Source organism: Syngnathus floridae, chromosome 1, assembly GCF_059516105.1.
Source record: "Syngnathus floridae isolate MCC-2025c chromosome 1, RoL_Sflo_1.0, whole genome shotgun sequence".
Classification (NCBI taxonomy): Eukaryota; Metazoa; Chordata; class Actinopteri; order Syngnathiformes; family Syngnathidae; genus Syngnathus; species Syngnathus floridae.
In genome coordinates this window covers 14969819-14983845 of record NC_142413.1, presented here as the reverse complement: position 1 = coordinate 14983845, position 14027 = coordinate 14969819, and the positions used below count along the sequence as shown (strand labels likewise).

General features: G+C 43.0%; 2 protein-coding genes across 3 annotated transcripts in view; one reads left to right on the top strand and one right to left on the bottom strand.

The window, feature by feature from the left end:
• Positions 1 to 1252, top strand: part of LOC148404264 (putative polypeptide N-acetylgalactosaminyltransferase 8) — an 8859-nt gene extending 7607 nt beyond the window's left edge. The window contains exons 10-11 of the mRNA XM_088375212.1: positions 52 to 219; positions 300 to 1252. Coding sequence (XP_088231338.1) covers positions 52 to 219; positions 300 to 446 — 315 coding nt within the window. The 3' untranslated portion in view covers positions 447 to 1252. The remainder of the gene's footprint in view (positions 1 to 51; positions 220 to 299) is intronic.
• elp1 (elongator acetyltransferase complex subunit 1) lies at positions 942 to 14027 on the bottom strand. Of its 2 annotated transcripts, none has more exons than XM_088375113.1 (36): positions 13910 to 14027; positions 13078 to 13247; positions 12604 to 12756; positions 12452 to 12533; positions 11981 to 12061; positions 11821 to 11906; positions 11208 to 11398; positions 10704 to 10827; positions 10549 to 10642; positions 10246 to 10476; positions 9983 to 10153; positions 9598 to 9679; positions 9379 to 9525; positions 9173 to 9279; positions 8766 to 8869; positions 8478 to 8531; positions 8301 to 8406; positions 7500 to 7615; positions 7357 to 7430; positions 7183 to 7261; positions 6915 to 6994; positions 6687 to 6830; positions 6342 to 6427; positions 6060 to 6208; positions 5810 to 5933; positions 4508 to 4605; positions 4242 to 4443; positions 3883 to 3944; positions 3745 to 3807; positions 3508 to 3568; positions 3318 to 3434; positions 3143 to 3242; positions 2152 to 2279; positions 1909 to 2060; positions 1598 to 1673; positions 942 to 1094 (listed from the first exon to the last, which is right to left on the bottom strand). In XM_088375113.1, exons 2-36 carry the CDS (start codon positions 13225 to 13227, stop codon positions 1033 to 1035), a joined length of 3936 nt encoding a protein of 1311 aa, XP_088231239.1. In that variant the 5' UTR covers positions 13228 to 13247; positions 13910 to 14027; the 3' UTR covers positions 942 to 1032. The 2 variants fall into 2 exon arrangements, with proteins under 2 accessions (XP_088231239.1, XP_088231249.1); XM_088375123.1 differs by having other exon boundaries at positions 9598 to 9676.

The following is a 14027-nucleotide window of genomic DNA, read 5'->3' as shown; positions in this document are numbered from 1 at the left end:
CGGAAAGCTTCCAAATTCATAAATTCACAGCGACCCTTCTCTTTGCCACAGCATTGCTTCTACCGGACCAATGGACACCTCTACGTGGGTGGCATCAAATCCCACAAGTATAACAACAACCGCTGCCTGGTGGACCCTGGCAGTGGTATCTACCCGGCCCTCTATGAGTGCAACATAGCTGCGCAGAAGAATTTCAACATGTTTTGGGACTTTAAGCAGGTGGGTGGCAGCGATAATGTAGGCATATCTCGCAGTTCTGAGCAAAATGGGAAAAATCAAAACTACTGACTTCCTTCCAGGGATCATCGATCCGGAACAGAAAGACGAAGCGGTGTCTGGAGATCGCCCAAGGTGAAAACAGCTACTATCAGCTTATTGTACAACATTGCACTGGTCAGATCTGGAACATTCAGAATTACATCACAGAAAGAGTTGCTCAAGGGTAACAAGTCATCTGTCCAATCAGCAAACTAGTTAGGTGGGGGCCTGAATTTAATTCACACCACATCCCCTCAGCGTGAGAGATTTTGCACGAGATGAGCCACAATTACTGACAAGTACAGATGGGCGAGGAATTCCTTCAAAAGTCCTGTTCCAAAAATTCAATTGTGCAGCAGCTTGTTGAGGCAATCAACCCGTTGAGTCTTAATCAAATGGAAGATCTAGCCAGCAGCTACCTCCTGTCCTTGTGAATATGGGCTGTATCTGACTTCATGGATAAGGAGGGAGGAATCTTGCATCATGCTGATTTTTGTGATAAATGTATGATTTCTTGTACTCAAAAAAAGCACAAACAAATGGTGAAAACATTCACATTATACCTGATTAATGTGGTTAAACAAGATAAGGAAACGCAGCTGCAGCTGTTTAGGCCAGCCGGCACCAAAAACCATAGGACGATGACCACTTCATTAACGTTTGCACACACACACAAGGTGGTGTCTGGATGAAGAAGTGCTTTATTTATTTATTTTTTTACATAATATGTATTCTCTTTAATATCTAATACATTCAAACAAAAATACGTTTCGTTCAAAAGTCCAAATTCCACTTGACTCCACTTCTCATCGTAGGCGGAGTAGAGATCTCAATATCTGGTGACAGGAAACATGCAAAGCATCAGTTATTTTTATTTTTTTTTCCGTTTCTTTTCATTTGATTCACTGAAAGTATATTTTGTTGTATAATTCCTGGACTTTTGCACTTTTGCCATATTTGATAGCCTCAATAAAGGCAAGATGTTTCAAAATGAGTCTTTTGTCTTGTATAGGCCTATCCTGTCGAAAGTTGTCTGTTCCACATTGTCACAATTAACCATTCTACATTTCCCACATTTTGTCAGTCTGGTGGTGGTCACACTATCTGATTCATGTAGTGGCACATTTAACTGACAAATGGCAAAAAAGCCTGCTTCTAAACCCAACTACTGACAACTGGCATTTGGATCGCCAGCCAATGGCAGTGCAGGGAGGCGGGAGTTGAATAGACATCACAGCAAGGAAAGCACAAATGCATTGACTGGGTGAATGAATGAATTAATGAATGAATGGTTTGTCTGTGTGTGAATATGACAAAAAGATGAGCACATCCTGCAGACCTTTTGACGTTGGCTGCGTCTGTTGCTGCTGGAAGGAAGCCATGATACTGTTTGCTGTTGAGTTGGGTCCCGTCAGCTGAGACACAACAAGAAGACAAGTGGGCTACATTCGGATTTGTTTCCACTTTAAACGTTTGTCTTCAGACAGGAAATATACATGCATGAAATTACATTTTTTTTTGGCATGCACACAGACAGACAGACAGACACAGTGCAGAGAGACACAGAGGCGCACACCCCCACACACAGTGGTTTAAATTTAAAAAAAATACTTTGTATGTGGAATAGATTTTGAATTGAAAATTGATTACCGGTGTGTGGCTGCTCTGCATGTCCTGAGGCCATACTTCCGGGACGGCCTCCTCCATGGCATGCAGAGCTTGCTGAAAAACGATTTGGAGTTCATCGGCTTGCCTGTCGAAGCGGAAGAGCACGAGAGCCTTGAGCAGCGCCTGAATCTCCTCTGCAGAACAGGCAGACAAAATCAAACCACAGAAACATGAATCCCCACAATGTTTAACGTGCTTTCAAAAAGCTCAAGTGTACACATTCACCTCTCATTTTGTCCACACTGGCAACCATCTCTCCCAGGGCGTACAAGAGTGCTTTTTCCTCCTGGGGATTTCCTTCCTTCAGACTCAGCTTCTTCCTCTCAGCCTTGCGGCGGTTTTTTGAAGACCTCCTGCATCACATCATATCTCTTGAACATTTAACGTCACTTGGGAACATATTTACACCCAGAAACAACATTTCCACAAAAGCAAATGAGGTCAAGAAGATAGTCTTTCAGATGAACTAGAAAGCAGCTTATACACTCAGTGAATTTTGGAGTCGAGGTGCAGATTTTGAAAATACACACTCGAGCATTAAAAATACTTTGCTCTATGCATACTGGCTTGATAAAAAAAAAAACTGACATGTACATATTTTTTACTTTTTTTAAATTACATTTTCATAGAACTTGTATGGTATCCGATGTGGCCCAAGAGTAACAATGACAAAAAAATAAAATAATGCGGCCACCTCTATCATGAAGTTGTACACCCCTAATCTACATGTTTCAGTGGTGAGAACTTGTGCCATCTGGTGGACAATTTAAAAAGTCAGAAGTTCATATTTGATTTAAAGATCCCGTGTCATCAGCGGTTTGTCATCGCATGCAGTAGCCTTTCAACGGCAAAGGCTTGCAAGTACCCATCCACCCAACTGCTTCATCGTAATACGTGCAAATTAGATTTTGGCATTGTTGTGACAGATTTGTCACTCAACGCTTTCAACTCACCTGTGTTCAAAGCTAAAACTCAAAAAGATTTTGTCTATTCTATATTTATCTAAAGTATCCTCTTCCCCCTGCTATTTTTCCTTTCATCAATTAAAAAAAAAGAGCTTTTGTTATTATGATTATTATAATTATTACTCTGGCCAACAAATATCTACTTTTTTTTTTAATTGATTCCGAATGTGTATTTTTATTTTTTTATTTAGCGCATCATGTTTTAGTAATAATGACAATAATGATAATAATAATGTGTGTGCGTGTCTTACGAGGAGACGCGTGAGTTGCTGTGGGAGTACTTGGACGCGCTCGTGACGGTGCTGGCCTCGGAGTAAAGTTCTGCGTCCGCACAGTCGGGACCATCCTCATCTGCGAACAGACAAGATGTTTTGTTTCGATGATGTTACCATGGCAACCTATCACGTCACAGTTTCCCATCCTCACCCAGCATGTTCATTCGGGCTTTGTCCTCTTTCTGCTGCCGCACTAGCGTCAGACGTGCGCGGTGGCGCGAGAAAGCGGCCAGCTGCGTCTCCACCAGGAAAATCTGTGCTGATGCCGCTGCCATGGGGGGAACAAAATTAAAAGGTGGAAGGTTCCACTTAAGAGAAAAAAATTGGCTCCTAAAAGCTACCTTCATTCAGAGCGGGTTTCAGGTCTGTCTCTGTGATGTCAGCTCTGTTATGCATGTGAATCTCAAGCATAAAAAGAAACACTCAATTTAACTGACAATGGAAGTAAACTGAAGTACGATCAACATATGTACTGCACATTTTGTACTTGCAACACAAGCGTGAAGCAATTTAAAATTTTGTCAGTGCTATTACTGGATCACAACGTGGATTTGTAAGCATTAATTTTTTGCACCAACCAGCCGTAGTGCCTCCTCCCAGGCCGCACCGGAGATCAGCATCGAAATGGCCTCCTCACAGTCCTGCATGAGGACAAAACCACAATCACCAATGATAGTCATTATTTACAAACGGTTGGTTTTGTGTTAACAACCTACTTTGGCATACTGGTCCAGCAGCACGGCTGCTTCCGTGTAGCGTCGCTGTCCGCTCAGCCTACCTGAGAGAAAGCAAATTTAAAAAGTGTCATTGTTTTTGCATTAACTTGCATACACAGACCTCAATTTGAGCTAAATTACCATGGCTGCAACATGGCAGCCATATTGGATGTTTCAAAGTTGCAAGTTCATGTCAGCAATTTTTAATGGACTTGACTTCATAAAGCCACAATGTCCAGTGTTAGGGATTCTTGGGTGTTTGCTCGCATGCACACGAATATTTAGAAAATGGCACCAAAAAGAATGTAAGACACCGCGCTTATTAAGGCTTCCTTTATTGACGGTACCGCCGTGGTTACCTGCGAGGTCTCGAGCAAGCAAGGCAAGCCGGTCGCTGGGCAGTGGGATCTGCTGCGCCACACAGATGGCGTTTCTCCAGCTGGCGCCGGTGGTGAAGGCCTGCAGGGCTCCGTCGAGTTCACCGCATCGCCAAAGCATCAGGCCAGCCTGCTCAGCTTGCTGCTGATCTAGTAGGTGCTTGGCGTAGGCACGGCTCAGTGCCTTGGGAGAAGTCGCACGTGATTATGATAGGAAGCTGAGCAGGAAGGTGCTGAATGTGAAGTACCTTGTAGTGAGCGCTGTCAGCTGAGTAAAGACGCAGAGCTTGGCTGTAAAGTTTCTGCTCCTTCACTAGCTGTAAAACTTCTGGGAAATGCTCATCTCCTAAAACAAAAGACATTAAGACTTTGAGTTTCATTTGATTTAGTTGTGCATGTTGAGAGGTGGGAGCTGCTTTCAAAACTGAAAATGCAAGGTGGAACTTCTTCAAAGATAGTATTTGAATGAAGAACCTAAATTGTGAACGTATGAGTCGTAACTCCTCCTTGCTGTTTGAGTTGTCAATGTCTCTGACATTTGAAGAGCATTGTGTCGATTTTGAGTTTTTGATTTGTTTATTTCGCCAAGTACATAAACAATCCAATTTTTACGCTCTCATTGCACCTTATGGGAATTGGGTTGAAGCAATTCTGCTTATCTGGTCCTGTCTGCTCCCAGTGTGCCCTCAAGACTGCAACTCCCACTCATTTGTAAGTTAGACACATTGTTGCTACATTTCAGTGTTTGACAAGAGCATTGATTATAGATATAATACAATAGATTTCACAGCATATTACCTTGGGTTTAATATAGAATGCGCATTTTGTATTAGTAAACACTTCACTGTTTTTTGAAAGCTTTTTATCCATTGTATTGGTTTGCCCAGTATTCCATATCTATTTCATTTTTCAAATAGTATGTTATGATCAATGGTGTTGAAAGCTTTTCTTAGGTCTAAAAATATTCCAATACTATGCAGCCCCTTGTCCAAGGCCACTTTTATGTTTTCGGCGAAATCTGTGAGAGCATGAGTAACCTTTGACAAAACGGTTTCTCTATAATTTTAGAGCACCGTGGGAGAATCGAAATAGGACGAGTTATTTAGTTCATTCTTATTCACTTGTTTATACTAAATGGGAAGGACTTTTGCTATTTTCAGCTTTTCTTGACATTCTCAGTTTTGAGAAATGCAATTTCCTCCATCTTGGTTTCTAATCCAATCAATCAAGTCTCCATTCCATTCAGAGTGTCCATAGTTTTCTGCAAATGTTTTTCCAGAGTTTTCATCTGCTTGAGGAGTAATTCCAAAGTATTGACCGTTGCCTGATCCTTTTTTCTTCTTTGTGGCAGCTCGTCAGAGTAAGATGTGGAAAAATTGCAGCTAATTATGTCTTCATTCACCGATATGATCAGCCGTCAGTGAATTAAAACATTAAAGCCGATCACAAAATTTCCATAAAGAGTAAAATATCAGCTGAACCGAGTCTACATGTTACTAACCACCTCTGTGCAAAAGTGGCTTCCTGTGAGAGACAAAATGGAGGCCTACCAGACTTCCTGAGGTGCACCAGCGCCTTGCCATAACGTCTCAGGTGTTTGTCAATGGTGTAGCGCTGGTAGTTGACCTCCATGCTTTTCAGCATGTTCAGGAAGGGGAGGTACTCTTTGGGATCCTGTGCACACGCAGTATCTGGGTTTGACCTCAATTCACCTCATCAAGTATAGGCTATTGCTGATCATCATTTGTTTAGAGGCGTGGTACAAACAGTCACTCTCACATTCAGACTTTTTTTTAGTACCTTCTGTGATTTCTCGGCCACCATGAGCACCAGGTCAAAGTCGTACGTCCCCAGCGAGTGTTCATACAAGTCGTTGACATTGACGAGGAAGAGGAGATACTTCAGTGCCTCCTCAGCATTCACGCCACCGTCTCCTTCAGGAGGGTTCACTGCAAAAGCGATGGCAGCGGTTGCACTCAGAGCTGTTTCTAATATTTGGCTTGTAAAGCAATCTGCTGTGTTAAGTGTTTATTGTGCCAAAGCAGTGCATGACATGAGAGTGTCCCAAAGCATCTTGCTCACCTCGAAGCTCATGGACTTTCTGCAGGGCGATCTCCAACTCAGGAGTTGACTTCTTCACATGTGTCGTTAGTATAGACAGACAAAACCTAAACCGGCGGGAATTGTTTTTTTATTAAAAAATAATTCTATTTTTTTTTAAATGAATAAAGATTAAAATAATAAAATGTGGGGGAAAAAATAATGAATATAGATTAAAATGATAATGTGTGTTTGTGGAGGGGGGGACAAGATAGATGACTTAAGAATTACAAACATAATTTTAAAATCTTATTGAATAATCATGATAAAAAGAATTCCAACTATATAATGTTTTTCTATTAATTCCTATTGAAAGCTTTCACTGACTTGTTGGGATGTGTGTCCTCCATGGTTCTGCGTAGAGCATCACAAACGACATCCACCTTCTTAGATCCGGGGGCGTGCGGCGGCCGCTGTAGTTGCGGGCATCCCCCGGGGCGAGGATACATGCTAATGGTGGTGTCCTCTTCCCTGATGGCGAAAGGAATGGGGCAATGTTAAAAGCTGAAAAAGAACTCATGGTGGCCAGTCCTCACATGACAATGATGGGCTGACCTGAGCTCTGTGAGGAACAGGTTGATGTTGCTGATGGAGTCCAACTGCTTCAGGAATGTGTGCGTGTTCTCCAAGAACACCTAAAGTAGTGAGCAGATTGGTCAGAAGACACCCCCCTCTCTTTTTAAATCTTTTAATTGTAGATTTTTATGATACTAAATCCTTCTTTCTCACAATGACTTAACCTTTGTTTTGACATGATCTCTAAACTTATCCAAATAATACTTCAGAGTAATATTCTATGATAACAACCAAGCTTTACATGTACCTTTGGATTGTGGTCATAGATGAGGTTGAGGTTGATGCGCAGCTTCCTCATACACTCGAAAGCTTCCTTGAACCTCAAACTGGGAAACAAAACACAGCAGTGACTGCATGACCACTGTACATCACACATACAGGACTGTTGGGCCGTGGCGGAGGTCTACACTCGTCTACTCACTCGTCCAGCCACTGCCTGAGCTGCGCTAGCACCAGAGCCCGATGGTGGACAGTCTCCAAATTCCCACGTGGCATCTGCACACACAAACTCGGTAAAATCTCCCTGCGAGCGGTCTTGAGAGGCAGAGCGTGTTTGGAGCTCACTTGCAAGACCACCCGTGTGTCTTGTGGCACCACTGTGACCACACGGGACCCCCGCTCCACTCGCCGCAAGGTCTCGTCGTTCTGCCCGCCGTCCTGGGCCAAGGCTGCTTGCAGCGCTGTGGGAGTTTTCAAAAAGTGTATTTCTTGTCACGCAACAAAAAATGTGCATGTGATTCTGCTCATATTGTATGTTTCTTTGCAGGAATTGAAGTCGCTGGTTGTTTTCTTTGAATAGTTGTGTTCGTAAAAAATGCTATTATGCAATGTGGCAGTTATCATGAATAGAAATTAACATTACGGTTGTAACTAACAATTATTTTTATAATGGATTTAAAAAAAAAAAAAAAAAAAAATCAATGAATTAAAAAAGTCTCAATTTCCATTCCTATATTCAAAAACAATATTTCAAATTGACAGTGCAAAAATATGCATGAACATAAATTAAGAGTCAGTTACTAGTTTGGTCTACAACATGTCTTGATAACTGTTTTAAAATGTTTCATTTTAATTCGAGCACAATTACAAGTCTGCTTTCAAACAGGACTACAGAAATTTGAGAATATTTGCACTTACAAGGATGACATTCTAAGGATTTGGATAACTTTAAATTGAACTAGCAGCACCCTATAATCAGTTATCAAAATAGTGATTGTTTAAATTGATAATATAATCAATTGACATCAAATCACTTCACTTCTAAATAATTATTCATTACGAGAGGATTTTCTTATTACGGTCTATTGCTCGCTGTGGTAATTATTTCTATTGTGTCTCGAGAGGGACAAAATGATAGTCATGTACCTTTAAGGCCGAGTGTGCTCAGTCTGAGGCAGCGGCACGTGTGCGAGTGCGTGGTGACCACCAGGAAGTCGTCACACACGGCAAAGGAGGACACGTTGGAGGCGAGCTAAGGGGAAGGAAGTGGACAAGTTCAGCAGGGATGCCAGTATCAGCCAGTGTGCCAAAATGGCCACCTACCTTCACATCAGCAGCATACAGGTGAGATCTGTCTGTCAGGCCCAGCACACACTCCTGGGAAAGTTAGTGTTGGCTTTAAAGTACAACTCATCACCTGCAGTGGTACGCTTGTGAGTGTTAGTCATGTTAAATCTACAGACTATTACAAAAGTGAGAAATGATGATAGAGACTCTTCAAATCTAGACGTTGAAGCGATGACATAAAGTACATATATAGACACGCAGGGCACTTGTAAGTCAATGTACCACTGAATCAGTTGAAGTCTGAACTATTCCGTTTGGTTTTACCTGGCCATCCACGCTGCAGAGAGCCATTTGAGTGCAGGGCATGGGGAAGTTAACGCTGCACCCACTGGAGTCCTGCCACTCCTCCACCGAAGGATCGGCACAATCTGCACAAAAAGACTACTTTTAAATGATCCTGTATATTATTACTTGTCATTCTGTTTGTTCCTATGCTGTGCAAAATGGCGGATTCCAGGAATAAGTGTTGAGAGGAGCATGAATCGCATGACATGTACGTTTGCTCATGTGTTTCATGAACATGGAACTGTGCATTTTATTTCTAGTGTTTCTGTGTATTTCTACTGTGTAAGGCAGTTAGGATGAGTGACTGGCAACGAGTGATAACAGAGTAATTGTATACATTGAACATGTATGGCCAATTGTGCCCGAGTGTTGCCGACTCGACTGACCCCAGAGCAACTTCCTAATGCGCCCATCCTCCAGCTGTAGGGCAACTGAGCGCGTGCTACAACATTGGACCATGTTGATCACGACGCCGTCCACTTCCAGCCGACATCTTCAGTGGATAAAAAAAAAAAAAAAAGAACAGGGGAGAAAAAAAAAGAATAATTCAGTCTGTCGTCAATGTCACAGCAGGGTTCGTCTCATTCGGCACCTGACGGAAAGCGTGTCCTGGCTGGGGCACAGCAGTATCAGGGCGGAGGTGGTGGGCACCAGACCTGTGCTCACAGCCACAAAGAGATTGTCCTGAAGCCACAGCAGATGTCGCAGACATAGCGGGGCCTCCTGATGCGTGGCGAGGCTGCAAAAGCAACAGATCAACATTTTAAGATGGATGACTGCTTTTACATGTTTGTGACGGTAGTTTTGTTACCTGAAAGTTTCCTTGAAGACCAAGGGACGAATCACAGTCTTAAATTCATTTGCAGGTTTGTTAGGTTCGCCTCCAGAATCTGCTTAATGAAAAGGTGCAAATGATAAACTTGATGTACAGAGAGTAGTGGCAAATTCAACTTGGTGCCAAATTCCCTGTCATTAAAGCACGTATCTCACTTCTTTTGTGGATGAAAACAAGTGGATTTTGCTGCTTCAGATTTGAAGCACACAATATTAAGCAGAATGCCGTCTTTGGACTAGCGGGGGGGAGTAAAAAACAAGATAAATGTAAAGATTACTGACTTGACTTCTACCTTTAATACAGAATATGCTGGAACTAATCATTTAGGTAAAATAGTGGAGTACTAACTGTGGAGACCCACCTTGGTTGTAGATGGTTATGTTTCCATTCGCAGTAAGTGCCGCTAGCTGATTGGTCCTCTGAGGCTGGCAGAGGAAGGTAACCTGATTGACAGGTGAGCTGAGCTGGAGGTCAAAGGAACACATGGGTGGAGGAACAATGCCCTGCCTGAAGGTGGTCACCAGGATCTTATCTAGAGGGTGTGTGTGTGTGGGGGGGGGGGAGTTATTATTTAATTTTTATCATATTAATCAACAACATTCCTCTCATCCAATTGGTCCTGACCTCCATCAATCACAGCCACGTTGGCGTAGTCCGAGACATCCGTCCCCGGGCTTCTCTCCGTCGTCCAGCCCCAGTCATAAACCAGGCAGTTCCAGCCGCGGGTGGCCAGGTGCAGACGCAGAGCCTGCTCAGGGTCCCAGCACACACACTCCGGAGCCTGGCTTGGGTCTGTGCCAAAATCCAGGCTTTGTTTCAGGTACCAGTGGTAGTTTGCCACTGTCCACAGTTGCACTGCATGTAGAAGATGGGACAACAGTCATGTATGCAGAGTGTATGCGACACAAACAAGGGGACCGAACTCACCCCAAGTGTTCACGCGTCCGTCCTCGCCCGGTGTTAAATCCTCCAACCAGACAGCCAGAACCGTGGAGTCGTTGTTCCACAGAAGCTCCTTCACCTGAAAGGAAAACTTTAGCCCCAGAAGCATACGACAGCGGGCTATAGAAGCGTGGATGTGCCTTAGCCTGGTCTTTTCTGAAGGGCAGGGTGAAGTCTCCATGCAGCAGGCCGTTCTTCTCCATGAAGACCACACAGTGCTTGTTGGGATGGCGCTGGGTGCTTGCCAACAAGCTGCCTGAAGGTCTGAAACACAGATTTTTTTTTTTTGCATTAATCATGTGACATACATTTACACATGCCATGAACATTTTTGACTGTGGCATAAGTCTCGGCATTTTGTTTACAGTTGTGCCTCGAGAGGAGAGTTTAACTTGTTCTTGGACCATACTCAAAATATTTATATCTGAAATAAACTTTCCCCAATGAAATGAATGGAAAAGCCGTCAGTCTGTTGGAGCTTCCCCCAAGACCAAACAAAATTGTAATGCGTTTTTTAACAGGTAAAAAATAGCACACTAATTTGAGTTTCTATGATCATTGCTTTAAGTGTTGTAACAAAGCTACATAGATGCTAATTGTCAGCTTTTGGATTTAGGGTTGAACTGTTATTGAAAACTTCTTACTTCCAAGACAGCGCCTGCTCCAGGCCATTGACAGCCTCACTGGTGGCCTGCAGGACGCCTTCCCTGTTCCACACCCGGACCTTCCGGGCTCCTGTACTCGGGCAGACGGCACTGACAGCAAAAAGCTGTCCATCCCCTCGCCATGTCACTCTTGGGCATCTGTCGTCCCACTCTGCTGTCGGCTTCACGTCCTGCAAGCACATTGACCACAGTCCTTTATAAAATATGTAGAGTGCATCACATTGTTTCACTTTTCCACATGTTATGGTATAGCCATATTAATAAATGGGATGATTCTTTTCCCTTGAAAATTATATAATAAGGGATCTTTAAAATGCATTCAACAGTTATGGTCTGACTGTGTGTCGCTCACTGCCTTGCTCCAATGATCTCAGCAGAGAGCGCCACAAACTTTAAGATTCTGTGCCACCATTGATTTCTAGACTAAGGCAGAAATGTCAGGTGACCACATAAGATTCCACAAAAACAAGTGAGAACATACACCAGATATGTGCTGATGTTTTCTGAGTGTTTCCAAAGAGAACCGTTGGCTTAAGTAATGTAAGACAGTAAAAATATTTTGTAGGCTGTCACCCCCCACACATAGACAAACCTGAGCCTTCTTCTGTGCGGCCTGTTTGCCTTCTGAGCCATGAAACTGCGTCTCCTTCTTGCCCCAACCCACTGTGATGAACTTCCCTGTCAAATAGGACACCATGTTAGTCAAGAGTATTTATGACTACGTTTATCATAAATCCACAAATAAGTCGTACCTTCGCCAAAGTCATCCTGGTGAATTCCAAACTCGGTAATCGGCTCAAATGTTTTGGTCATCATGATAATGGTTTCCTGACCTGCAAGCGCCAAATATGAAACACTGACACTTTTCTAATACAACAGTGAACCCTTCTGTATGTATTACTTATACTGCTCTCAGGTGGCCAATTTGTGCACACAAGAAGAAGCCGTACAATTGATTAATCAAAATGAGCAGATGTTTAATTACAATCTATGTGTAAAATATGTTAATTTCTTGAATGTTTTATAGGTGTGTGTGTGGGGTGGGGGGTTGGGGATTTCTGTCATTTTCATTCTTTTGATTGTGGAGTGATGATATGAGATTTTTATGTTTTGGGTTACGAGCATGGCACCATTGTACACTATGAAAACTGCAAAAAAATGATTACTTCAAAATCCACAATAGAGCGGGGGAATGCTGGATTTAGATTAATATAACAGCTGACCGGTCGTGAGAATGACGAGTTCTTCATCAGGACTCCAACTCATGGAGGTCAGCCCGCTGTCCACACTGCCGACGCACTCCAACTGTTAGGACCAGACTAGTTACTCGTGTGTTTAACAGCGCACTGAAGAGGACACGTACAATGCAACGTACCTGGCTGGTGTTAAAGTCAAAGACGACGACATCCCCGCTAGTCAAGGCCAAACATGCTGACTCAGTCTCTGGCAGGTCTTGCAGCCCGACCACGCAGCCACTGCCATCTGCTGGGAGGTAGCCGTCTGCTGTCAGCGAGGCCTCACTTGCAACCTACAACCAGAAAGTGGTGGGAAAAAAACATGCATCAAGCATAAAACAAACAAACAAACAAACAAACAAACAAACAAACAAACAAACAAACAAACAAACAAACAAACATTGCCAATCAGAGAGTGCAGGGTAATTATGGCCAAAAATCTGATTTTTTTTCCCCCCCTTCACGCAAGTTGTAACTTGTACTCATTTTGAAGTGGCCATTCCAACCAATACTTTACTGGAAATCTCACCAAGTAGCTACTTTCAGAGCAGTGCGCAAACATTTCCAAAGTGTGTGTGCACATGTGCGTGTACAGTACATATACCCCACTTTACCTGTCCAGTTTGAGGGTTGAACTCTGCGATTGAGTATTGAGAGGCGATCAGTAGTGTCCCGGTGTCGCTGCGTACCGCCAAACACTGCGGAGAGCCCGGGCCCTTAAGCTCCGAACTCTTCAGGCTCTTCAGTAGCTTCAAGTTCCTCATTGCAACTCAGGACACGACACCTGCACATTGGACATGCATTCAAAGTTAGAAAATAATGCCTTTGGATTGACAGCATCTGTTGGGCATTCATTTAACACTATTGAATGACAACCCAACTGTGAAATAATAAAATTAAATACATTTCAAAATGAATTACTTTATACAAGCTTTTGAAGTCTAAATCCCATTTTGATTACCTCAATTTAATAAGCACCAGAGGTGGTAAATTCAGGTCCACAAAGTAAACCCTGCCACAGTTTGGCTTTGGCCCATAGCTGTTTTTACTCAAGCGGGTAAACGAGCTCGAGGATGTGCAGCATACCTGCTGATCGAGTAGAAATACCTGTAGCTAAAGCCAAGCTGTGGCAGGGTCGATTAATTTTAATCAATTATTTTCTTCGCCTGCCACTGCATCTATGCGCAAATGGTAGGAGAGTAATTATTCACAAAACGACAATAAAATCTCTGTCAATGGGCGAATATCCTATAGTATGGGGAAATTAACTTCAATAAGACAAACGAGGCAGCATGATTTAAGTTATTCAGTTAGGTTTGCATCAACTGGCCAGTGCGACTGTCCTAAAATGAAACTTTGATGCTAACTACTGACAACGAGTCTGCGTTCGATAATCAAATTGATGCCGATTCACTTGTGACTCCCCAAAAAATCCTTGAAACTCACCGACAAGAGCCGTTTGTTATGGTTTGTTGTAGTTGGAGAGTAACATCAGCTACTCACATGCGGCGACGTCAAATTCGTAACCTTTCAACTCTACGTCACTATGTATGATTCAGCTCCA

Coding starts and splice junctions, on each gene's coding strand:
- elp1 (XM_088375113.1), bottom strand. CDS start 13,227: ATGAGGAACTTGAAGCTACTGAAGAGCCTGAAGAGTTCGGAGCTTAAG. Junction 10,643..10,703: donor TCAGAAAAGACCAGGCTAAG/GCACATCCACGC, acceptor TTTTCCTTTCAG/GTGAAGGAGCTTCTGTGGAA. Junction 6,995..7,182: donor TCTATGACCACAATCCAAAG/GTACATGTAAAG, acceptor TCACTACTTTAG/GTGTTCTTGGAGAACACGCA.